We start from the raw sequence: 12,192 nt of genomic DNA on the forward strand, positions 1-12,192 counted from the left end.
ACACACACACACAAGGGGCTCTGGTGGCATAGTCCCTAAGGCATCTGACTGCTAACCCAAAGGCTGGCAGTTCAAACCCACCAGCCACTCCTCACAAGGAAGGCTGAGCAATCTACTTCTATAGTGACACCACCTCGGAAACCCAAGGAGGGGTTACTATGAGTCAGATCTGATTCAATGGCAGTGCGTTGCATTGCGTTTATTTTATACACACACACATACATATATGTATATATGTGTATACCAGTTTCCCCTGATATTCAGAAGTAGAGTATTCCTATGAAATATTTCGCAAGCCAAAAAAGGCATAACGTGAAGAAGCAAGTACCATTAATTTAAATGGGAAGAATTGTTGAGCCTTCCCAGACCCCAAAAATAGCCTACCATATAATACAAATAACCCATAAAACCTAAATAACCAAATAACCCATAAAACCTAAAATAACACTAACACACTGTGTTCACACTTTTTTTTCCCTTTTTTCATAAAAGCAAAAATCTTCTCATTTCTTTCAGGTAGCAAAAACAGGTACTAACGTAGGTCTTTTATAAAAAGCGAAGTGGCAAAAAGCAAACTTTCGAATGGGGGGCGCACAGAGATACCTGTATGTAAATATATATGTGTGTATGCATTTGTGTGTGTGTGTGTGTGTGTGTGCATACATATATATAAAACCAAACTCACTGCCTTTGAGTTCAATCCGACTCATAAGGACCCCTCCTTGGGTTTCCAAGGCGGTATCACTACGGAAGGAGACTGCCCAATCTTCCTCCTGAGGACTGGCTGGTGGTTGTATATACATATATACAGACACATACATACATACATACAAGGAGCTCTGGTGGTGTAGTGGTTAAGATATTTGACTGCTAGCCAAAAAGGTCTGTGGTTCAACCCACCAGCTTCTCCACGGAAGATGAGACAGTTGCTTCTGCAAAGATTTACAGCCTTGGAAACCCGTGGGGTCGCTATGAGTCAGAAATGACTTGATCGCAGTGAGTCTGGTTATATATATATATATATATATATAACTGATATTGCAGCCTTGAGTCCAAAGTCAATACAGCAGGCCAGCCGGCTGAAAACTTGCACAGGATTTCCCTTTTTTTTTAAAATTGTGATTTGGATGACAGTTTACAGAGCAAATTCCTTTTCCATACAGCTGTTCATACACAATTTTGTTTCATGACATTGACTGCAATTCCCCACAATGTAACAACTCTCTTCACACTTCCTCCCCATAGTTACCTCTTCACTGTGTCCTTTCCTCCCATTCACTCCCACCCACTAAGCTATCTCCCTGTGCCCAATTGATGGCTCCAAGGAGTGTATCTACCTGATGTAAATGGTCACCCCATAGGCCTGTCTACAGTTTGTCTAGAAGCCACGGGAGTGAGTTCAGTTCCAGACCTGAAGGGTAAAAAGAGACCATAGTCTCAGGAGTCTCACCACACTCTATCAGACCAGCAAATCTGGCCTTTTTTTGTTTGTTTTGTTTTGCTTTATGATTTTGAGTCTTATTCCACATTGTTTTCTCACTCTATCCAGGATCTCCTGCATTGATCTCCCCTCTGAGTGGTTGAAAGTGGTAGCTGGGCACCATCTAGTTTTTCTGGTCTCATGGTCATAAAGGCTAAGGATTGCATGGTCTACTAGTCCCTTGGACTAATTATTTCCATGTATCTTTAGTTTACTCTGTTCTTCTTTGCTCTGGACAAGGAGAGACCCATCATTGCATCTAGATGGCTACTGGCCAGCTTTTAAGACTCCAGTCACTATTCACCAAAGTAGGATGTAGAACAATGTTTTTGTGCAGTAAGGTATGCCAATTGAGCTTGATGTCCATGAGACCATGGCCCTGAGCCCACAGGTCCAACTATTTGTTCCCTCAGGGTAGCTGGCTATGGCCTAGAAGCCACCACAACCCTGTCCCTTGTCAACTCTACTATACACCCATACATTCTTACATTCTTACAGCACATACAAATACGCATGTAGAAACATCATCTGCTGACCCTATACATGGTCAAAGGCACACTCTCCCCTGCCTAGACATGCTTGATCACTCAGGCTGCTCACCCATCTATCCACACACAGATCAATGCTTGCCATCACTGACAACACAGTATTGTACATGCAAAAAATTCATCTTTGTTGTTTGTACCTCCCATATACCTCTCTATGTCATCTTCTTCATCAGTCACACAGGATGTCTATGTTAAAGTCTTGAGGCACAATTCCTTCTTCTCCAGGAAGCCTCAGTTTTGCTTTTAAGGTCTTCAACTAATTAGATGAGGCCCACCACATTATCAATATCCTTTACTTAAAAATCAACCTGATTTCAAATATCAATCATATCTAAATTCATATCAACCTCCAGAGTAGCATTTAAACAAACAATTGGGCACCAATTTGACTAGCCAATTTGAAACATGTGTGTTAATAGAGCTTTGGTTAGTGAAATTTAGTTTGATGGGTGAGGGGTAGCTAAAGGTTATAGTAAAGGGATAAAGTAGGGGTCAGATTGTAAAGCCCGAAGAATTCAGATTTTGCTCAGACTCTATAGCTTAATGTACATTCGTATCTGGACACTTGCCATTATGTCTGCTTGTCAGATCCCATCCAAAACACCCACAGTATTATCTTAGCATGAAACCAAATTTCCTCATACCTCATGTCTTTGGCTTAGGGAATCAATAATAAGTATTCCTTCTTTTTTTTTTTTACTTTTACTTTGGTGAAAACACACACAACAAGACATTCACCAACATAACAACTTACACTTACAGCTCAGGGACATTGATGACATATTTCATATTGTGCCACCATTAATAATAAATATTCTTAAGAGAAGGAATCCAGGTGATCTTGTAAAATAGCCAAGCCTGTCAGAATCTGATGAAAAACTCTGAAAAAGTTTTTTTTAAGATGTCTGTTTCTATTTTGGAAGTGGGCGGCTCATAGGCAACAACCGAAACTTCTGCTCTGCCTAAGGGAATTGATAGCCAAGGGGAAGTGGTATCCAGCTAAGGAATTTATTCCTGGCTTACTGTCAACATTCTCTTTCCCACCACTGAAGCCCCAAAATATGTTTACAGAGAAAAATGATACCAAAGACTAAATTATAAAAAGAGAGGTTGTGAATATATGTGGTAAGAGAACTAACATTTGGGTTTAAAACCAACAAGAGATTATGAAATGTCATGAGATGAAGTGATTTGGAATGGGAGTATGAAAGGAGGTCCCTCAGAGAGAGGAACTGTGAAATCTCATTCTAACAATGAAGAGAACAGAAGAGGAGAAATAAAAAAAGCAGACACATGAGAAAAATAGACTGAAGTGTGATTCTGGAAGCTGAAGGGAACCAGCAACAACATGAAAGATGGTTGGTGAATTGGTGGTTGCCTTGAATTACAAACAGTTGGGAAATATCCTACAATGCAACCTACGAGATATGCTGGTAGCGTAGTGCCTAAGGCACTTGACTGCTAACCAGAAGGCTGGTGGTTCAAACCCATCAGCCACTCCTCGGAAGGAAAGTTGGGCAATCTACTTCCGTAGCGATACCGCCTCGGAAACCCAAGGAGGGGTCACTATGAGTCGGGTCTGACTCGATGGCACATAACAACAACAACAACAGGGAAAAATACCCAAACCTAGTAGAATAGGCTTTCCATAATCAAGCACAGTGGGGAACTCAAGGCCTTCCTCTCCATGTGAATTTTCCCTATTGATATTTCCAAACAGCTCAATGTCACTTACAGTTCCTTCTTCTGCAAGAAATGATATGGACTGGTCCATGCCTCCTCCTTCAGTGCCAATATAACGCTCACTCTTAGCACAGATTTCTGCAAGTTCCACCTGGAAAACAAAAAGTACTTTGCACTGTGAGTACAGTCATAATCTATTTCTGTCCATTTATTACACCAGAAATGACAATTCCAGTGCCAACTCTGATCAATTGATATCAACTATATGGAGCATTGTGTTAGCAAGGATTCCACAAGTATAGTTGAGGCCAAGAGGAAAACATGCCAAGATTGATTAACAATGGCTGTCATGGGTATGGAATGAGATACTGGCAGAGTTTGACATGTACTTTCCTTCTCTGGTTTCCTCATCTTTCTATATGTCCCATCCCCCTCTGGACTGTTAACACTAAAAATCTCATATGGGCACTCATTCATTTCTGCCTCAGCTGCCTTTGTCTCTCCATAGCCAAAGTGGGGGTCATTAACTTTATTTTCCAGTCCCAAAGTAATGCTGTTTCTCTGCCACTTTCATTAAAGGTATGAATCAAAACTAGTGTCATCACATCAGATACATCTTCCAACACCTGCGATGAAGATGCCCAACTGATGAAAACAGTTTTAATCCAAATGAAAACAAAATTAAAGATAGAAGGAAACAATAAGAATATACTTTATTATCAGTTATAGTGTTCAATGCTACCCTGTCACTTCCAAAATATCATTTTTATCTGTTTAAAAGTCTGCAGTGGCTCCCTACTGATTAATGAAATAAATTTAAACTCTTAACTTGACATTTCAAATCCCTCCGGAATCTGGACCAAGTCACATATGAAATCTTATCATCTACCCCTCTTTCCAGTCATGTTTGTCTGCTTAGCCATCTCAGACAAGTCTATGCAACCTGAAACTAGTTTCTGTCCTCTCTCCTATATAAATCCTATTGCCATTAAATACCCAACTCATTGGCCACCAATTATGGGAAAGTCATGGGGCTGGTCACTCAGATCTTCCCCCTTCATAGAACTTTCCTCAAATATACTTCCTACTATGGCATACCTTTTCTCTGAACTCATATAATACTTAAGCATTCAGCTGAGATCTGAAAGCTTGGCAGTTTGCAACCACCCAGCAGCTCCATAGGAGAAAAACTTGGCAATTTGTTCCTATAAAGATTATAGCTTAGAAAACCTTATGGGGCAGTTCTACTCTGTTACATGAAGTCACTATGAGTTAAAATGGACTTGAAAGTACCTAACACAACATTCACCCACCCCAGTAGCCACTCATTCATTCATTCATTTTTCCTCTCAGACTTGATTTCTCATCTTATTTCTCACCGGTTTACTAGAAGATGTTCCTAGAGTGACCATTCTGAAACACTGAAAGAATCATCTCTTACCTTCTTGGTTGCCACTGAAAAAGTATTAGCCACCAAGCTCTCACACATCTCAGTCTTCAAGTGCAACTTTATTTCCTTCTCTCTCAATACTTCTCTCTTTAGCATCAACAACTATCTCCAGCACCCCCTACTAATCACCAGGATTAACTCAAGCATCACCTCCCCTAGAACCCACACTACCACCCAAATACACACATACATAATCCCTCTTCTCCATTCTCATATTATGCTTTATAAAATTCTATTATCATTTACAACACTGTGCTTTTGATTGTGAGTTTCTTGTCTCTTTACTCACCAGTCCATGAGAGCCCATGAAACACCTATGTTAGCTGAATCACATCGTGTTTTATATTATCCTTTAATCATGTCATGGTTCAATCACAACTGTTTTGCACACAAAACTGTCAGTTCTGTGAGCAATGGATCAAACACTGGGTTTCTTTTGTGTCTCCTTCCTTACACAATGCACATAATAAATATAAAACCTTGCTGCTTTCACTTTCTGAGAATAGTTGACAATACCATCTGAAAAATTCTCTAAATGTATTTTTTTCAGTCACGAGGTTTACTAGCATTAACTATACCTTGTAACATGAAGTAAACTTGGAATTTTGACGTAATGGGCATTGGGCATGGCCTGTTAAATACACAGAGGCAGTGATCTGTCCATAATAGGCACATTAAAAATAAATTACTAACAACAGGTCAAAATACTTGGATGTGAAAATGTAGAGAAACAATGTACCCAAGTGAAGCAGTGCACAAAGAATTCACTGAAGAATGATAGGACTTAGGTTTCCTCCTAACCGTGACCCTGTTGTTGTTGTTGTTGTTGTTATGTGCGGTCGAGTCGGACCCGACTCATAGCGACCCCTCCTTGGGTTTCGGAGGCAGTATCACTACGGAAATAGATTGCCCCATCTTCCTTCCAAGGTGTGGCTGGTGGGTTTGAACCGCCCTGGACCAGTGTGAATAACCACCAACAATAGCAGTAATGACCACATTAACGCGTACCAAGTATATGGTAAGTATCTGATATTATGTCTTCCATAAGCATTTTCTCTTTTAAACTTCCAAATGACCTTCTGTTTATCCCAATTATAGCTCTGGTGCCACAGTGGTTAAAGCGCTCGATGGCTAACCAAAAGGTCAGTGGTTTGAACCCACCAACCACTCCACAGAAGCAAGATGAGGCAATCTGCTTCTGTAAAGATTTACAGCCTTGGAAATTCCAAGGAGCAGTTCTACTCTGACCTATAAGGTCGCTATGAATGGGAACAGACATGATGGCAGTGGGTCTGGGGTTTTTATTTCTCTTTTTTTTTTTTTTTTGGTTTTAGTCCAATTACACAGATGAGAAAAATGGGGCTTAGAAACTTATAACTGGAAGAGGAGGAGGCAAGATTTTAACCATGTCTGTTTAATTCTAAAGCCTGTGTTCTTTTCAGACTGGACTTTAATTACTCACCTCAAAATGGAGTTAATATTGCCTGCTGGGGAACTCTGGTGGCATAGTGCCTAAGGCATTTGACTGCTAACCAGAAGGCTGGTGATTCAAACCCATCAGCCACTCCTTGGGCAATCTACTTCCATAGAGATACTGCCTCGGAAATCCAAGGCAGGGTCGCTATGAGTTACAATCGACTCAACAGCAGTGAGTGTGGTTTGGTTTTGGTATTTCTTCACTACTTCACAGGGATTTAAAGGGCAGACAAGTTCAATAAAATCTAAGTGTTCTCCTGAAAAAGATACTAAAGCTTTAAGAAGTTAATGCTTATTAATTTTTTTAAGTCTCTTGATGTGTACAAAAATAGGATGTTAGTTTTTCCAGATCATCTAACTGGATAGAACTCAGTGGCCCCAGAAGACCCCAGAATCTCTGTGCCAAGGACAGTTCACCTTCAGGACAATGGACATACTTCTTCCTCTCATATTAAATTCTGACACATCAATCCCATGGCTAAACATACAACACCCAACAGGCCTAAATGCAGGAAAAAAAAAAAATGAAGATAAGGAAGTCAAACAATTAAAGAAAGTATGACTCATTTTATAGTCCCTCAGACTGTGGAATTCAGTAGCAAATATAATAGAAAAAATTCAGTAGCAGAAGGCCCCAAGACTTAATTCAAACCCTAATTTTCCCACCCACTAGCTGTATGACTTTTGATAAATTGTTGAACTTTCCTGAGTTTCATTTCTTCATATAATGTTAATAATAACAATAGTCAGAACTAGTATTTATTGAACACTGTGTGTATGTATCATTCTAATTGCTTCACATTAATTATTTACATAATGACCTTATGAGATATGTATCTCCCCATTTTACAGATGAGGAAACCAGTGAATGTAGCTGAGACCAAGCTAGTAATTAGTGGAGCTGAAATTCAAACTCAAATTATTTCACTCCAGAGCCCATATTCTTAATCACCATGCTAAATTACATTCCACTCATGTTATAAAGAAAAGTACCCACTTCCCTAGCTATGAGATTATTGTGAAGAGCCAATGAATTAAATTAAAACACCTCATAACCTCTAAAACACTATATAACTGTTAATCTTATTATTTTTACACCATGAATAATCATTTTATTTACACAAGAAAGTAGCTAAATCCCAAGCCAAATCTAAAAACAAGTTATAACTATTCTGGAATACAAGGCCTTTTTAAAAAGAAGTCAGGGAATTAAAGAACAAAAGATTCTAGACATAGATCTTAACAATAAAAAAACAAACAACCCAATCACAGAGTACGCAAAGGACCTGAACAGACATTTCACTAAAAAAGATATACCAACAGCCAACAAGCACATGTAAAGATGCTCAGCATCATTAGCCATAAAGGAGATCAAAACCACAATGACTGGTTAAGGATAGAGTTGTATAGTCAATTAAAGTAATTGCTGTAATAAGTTGTACCTCAAAAAGTTGAATTGGCAAAAGTTGTGTGATAGATATATTTATAACAATGGGGAGGGCAGAGTAGCTGCTCAGGCTACTTATGTATAATCAAAAACCTCATGGGATTTGGTTCCTCAGTTCAGAGGTTTAAGGTCATGTTTCATGGGGCATCCCAGTTAACTGGCCTAATATTGTGTCTGTTGTTGTTGTTATTGTTGTTATGTGCTGTCAAGTTGGACCTGTGTTTAGTGTTTCTGTTTTACTTCCTAGTTTGATGCATAGTCCCCGGGGTATTAACAGTTTGCAAGCAGACATCCAGGGTACAATTGGTCTCTACTCACCTGAAGCAACAAAAGAAGAAGGAGAGTCAGGAATAGGAAGAAAATATTAGTGTATGGCTAATTGCCTCCATGAACAACTGCCTCCTTTGCCAAGAGAACAGAAAAACTGGATAGTGCTTGGCTACTATTACTGAACATTTTGATCAAAGACTCTATAGAAGAATCCTGATCAAAAAGGGAAAAATGTGTAACAAAATATCAAATTCTCATGGACTCCATACTTTCTGGAATCATGGAGGCAGGATGAACCCTCAAAACTATTGCCCTGAGATAATCTTTAAACCTTAAACCAGACTTCCAGCAAGATGGCAGATTAGGCAGACAAGCTACCCATACCTTCTACAACAAAGACACGAGAAACCAAATGAACCAGATTTGATGATAATCTTGGAACCTTGAGATTTAAAGGAAAAGATAAAGAAGTAAATTGAATACCAATAAGCAGAAACTGAACAAAAACAGCAAACAATGAGACAAACAATGTGGTGAACTGTCAACTGGCAAGACACAGCTCAGCCACTTTGAATTTTTGCAAGCAGTTTTCTGATCAGGACAAGGACCTGATAATCAGCTCCATTCCCCAAGACTGCACCAGAGCCCACACTAGTGCCTGGCAACCAGAAAGTTGTGAACTTCCCCTTATTCATGATACCCTCCTGCTGAGCAGAAGTGTGGCCACCCCCGCCCCACCCAACTGGTGGCCAGTGACACTACCTCCATGTCTCCCTTGCCTACCTGAGGTTGAAGGAGCACCCTTGTAGATCGGGCACTGGGTGCACACCACGCCTGTGTTTGCAGGCCCACACTCCCTGCCTCCTCCAGGCAGTAGAATGCGCCATCCCAAACTGGGCACCCTGCCACCAGCCACCCGCTAGGCCTGCAGAAGAATGATCCAAGACGGGGCACCCTGCCCCCAACAACTTCCTAAGCCAGCAAAAGCACCATCAGAGAACCCACACCCTGCCTCCCACCACCTCCTTGACTGGCAGGTGGGCTTGTCCAGAAGCCCCACTCCCCCAGTATTCTCTTTTTTTTTTCTTTTTTGTCCACCTCATTTTCTTTCCTTCTCTTATGTGTGTTTTTTTCTTTTCCTTGTTTTCTTTCCTATGTTTCTCTTTCTTTCTTTTCTTCTTTTTCTCTTTTCTTCCTTTCCTTACTTTTTTTTTCTTTTTCTGCCATTTTTGTTTCTCTTTTATTTTTTCCTCCCCTTTTTATTTGTTTGTTTTTTCTCTTCCTTTATCTTTTCCTGGGAGACAGCAACCACATCCACACCACCCAGGCATACTTGGTGCAGCCCCACCTACTGAGCAAGTGCCACCACCCACTCCTACATTACCTGATCAATGACAGAGGGTGGATGTTCTGATTACCTAGTACCACTCTGACAGGAATAGATGACAAATGGGATAGGCTTAACAAACAGGAGTTTATTCTTACAATTTGGAGGCTTTAAGTCTAAGTTCAAAGTACCAGGCTCTAGGGACTGGGTGAAAGCCCCTCAACCTTCGGGTCCAGCTCTGCCTCCTGCCCCCGGCCCACTGAAGCTAGAGGCATTTCCTCACTCAGACAGCTGCTGGCTGCTGAGGCTGAGAAACCCAAGGTTGACGAGAAAAAAGGCAGAGTCCTGATATTACCAAAACACATGGCAGGACATTAACTTAAGTCCATTGTAAGTCCCAAGGTCGGCAGAGCATAGCAGGTTGCTGAGCAACAACATGGCTACATGCAGGATCCAAGCGTGCCATAGGCTAGAGACCACTGCCAAAGTTGCTTCTTATATATAGGAAGCAGACCACATCCCAAAGGCAGCTACTCAGCTGCTTGTGGTAGATCCCACCATGGAGTTGATTGCCTGTCTCATCATGGGGAATAACTACCACCAGCTGCCCAGCCACTCAATCAGGCCCAGCCAAGTTGACACACAAACATAACTACCACAGTGGACAATGCCAGCCCAGTGTGCCCTCAACTGCTCTACATGAACAGTGAACACAGAACTGTGCACATATTCCCATCTTCTATCACACCCATCAGGAAATAGATGGTAAACCCCTAAGTGTTGCCAAGCTAGTGAGCAAAGTAGCACACCCACGTTGTTCACTCAGCTATATCAAAATAAAATAAAGCAAAAAATCCTAGGCAAAACACACCAACATAAAATCATCAATTAAATACAAATGTAATAAAATCACAATGTCTCAGAGACAAAAGACAACCTCAGTTTACACATGGATATATACCAAGTAGTAGGATTCCTGGATCGCATGGTATTTCTATTTCCAATTATTTAAGGAAGTGTCATATTGCTTTCCACAATAATTGTACCTTTTGACAGTCCCACCAGCAGTGTACGAGGGGTTGCAGTCACTCCATACCCTCACCAGCATTTGTTGTTTTCTTGTTGAACTTTGCTATTATTGCTGGAGTGAGATGATATCTCATTGCTTTGATTTGCATCTCTCTAATGGTTAATGGTTAATGGGGAGCTCTGGTAGCATAGTGGCTAAGACACTTGCCTGCTAACCAGACGGCTGGCGGTTCAAACCCACCAGCCACTCCTCAGAAGGAAGGTTGGGTAATCCTACTTCTGTAGTGATACTGCCTCGGAAACCCAAGGAGGGGTCACTATGAGTCGGGGCCAACTCGACGGCACACAACAACAACAATGGTTAATGAGGAGCTCTGGTAGCACAGTGCCTAAGGCACTTGACTGCTAACCAGAAGGCTGATGGTTCAAACCCACCAGCCACTCCTCGGAAGAAGGATGCGGCAATCTACTTCTGTAGTGATACTGCCTCGGCAACCCAAGGAGGGGTCGCTATGAGTCCGGTCTGACTCGATGGCACATAACAACAACAACAACAACTCCTAACCAGAAGACTTGTGGTTCAAACCGACCAGCTACTCTTCGGAGGGAAGACTGGGCAATCTACTTCCATAAAGATACCACCTTGGAAACCCAAGGAGGGGTCGCTATGAGTCGGAACTGACTTGCTAGCAGGGAGTTTGGTTTAATGGTTAATGATTATGAGCATTTCTTCATATATTTGTTGGCCACCTGGATGTCATCTTTGGTAAAGTGTCTGTTCATATCTTTTGTCCATGTTTTAACTGCATTATTTGTCTTTTTGCTGTTAAGGTATTGAAGTTTTATATAAATTTTAGCAATCAGTCTTTTGTCTCTATGTCATTGCCATTTTTTTTTCCCCAATCTGTGGGTTCTCTTTTTACTCTTTTGGTGAAATCTTTGAATGCACTTAAGTGTTTAATTTTTAAGAGATCCTAGTCATCTAGCTTGTTTTCTGCTGTGTGTCCATTTTCAGTTATATTTGATAGTATATTTATGCCATGATTAAGGATCCTAAGTTTGTCCCTATTTTTCCTCTGATAATCTTTAGATATTTAGGTTTTACATTTAGGTCTTTGATCCATCTTGAGTTCATTTTTATATACAACATAAGATATGGATCCTTTTCTTTTTTTCTGCAACTAGATATCCAGTTTTGCCAACACCGTTTGTTAAAGAGACTATCTCTTCCCCATTTAATGAGTTTGAGCCCTTTGTCAAAGATTAGCTGTCCACAGTGGATGGAATTATTTCTGAGTTCTCAATTCTGTCCCATTGGTCTATGTATTTGTTGTAGCAGTACCAGGCTTACTGGTATGATAGAGACCATTTGTTGTCGTTGTTGTTGTTATGTGCCATCGAGTTGGACCTGACTCATAGTGACCCCTCCTTAGGTTTCCGAGGCAGTATCACTATGGAAGTAGATTGCCCCATCCTCCTTCC

The 12,192-nt window shown here is 40.8% G+C and overlaps 1 protein-coding gene across 1 annotated transcript in view; it reads right to left on the reverse strand.

The window, feature by feature from the left end:
* GALK2 (galactokinase 2) overlaps positions 1–12,192 on the reverse strand; it is a 184,278-nt gene that overhangs the window by 79,712 nt on the left and 92,374 nt on the right. Inside the window, exon 5 of the mRNA XM_007935195.2 lies at positions 3,764–3,862. Coding sequence (XP_007933386.2) covers positions 3,764–3,862 — 99 coding nt within the window. The remainder of the gene's footprint in view (positions 1–3,763; positions 3,863–12,192) is intronic.

Source organism: Orycteropus afer, unplaced genomic scaffold (genome assembly GCF_000298275.1).
Source record: "Orycteropus afer afer isolate SDZICR_OR568_19922 unplaced genomic scaffold, OryAfe1.0 scaffold00026, whole genome shotgun sequence".
NCBI classification, from domain to species: Eukaryota; Metazoa; Chordata; class Mammalia; order Tubulidentata; family Orycteropodidae; genus Orycteropus; species Orycteropus afer.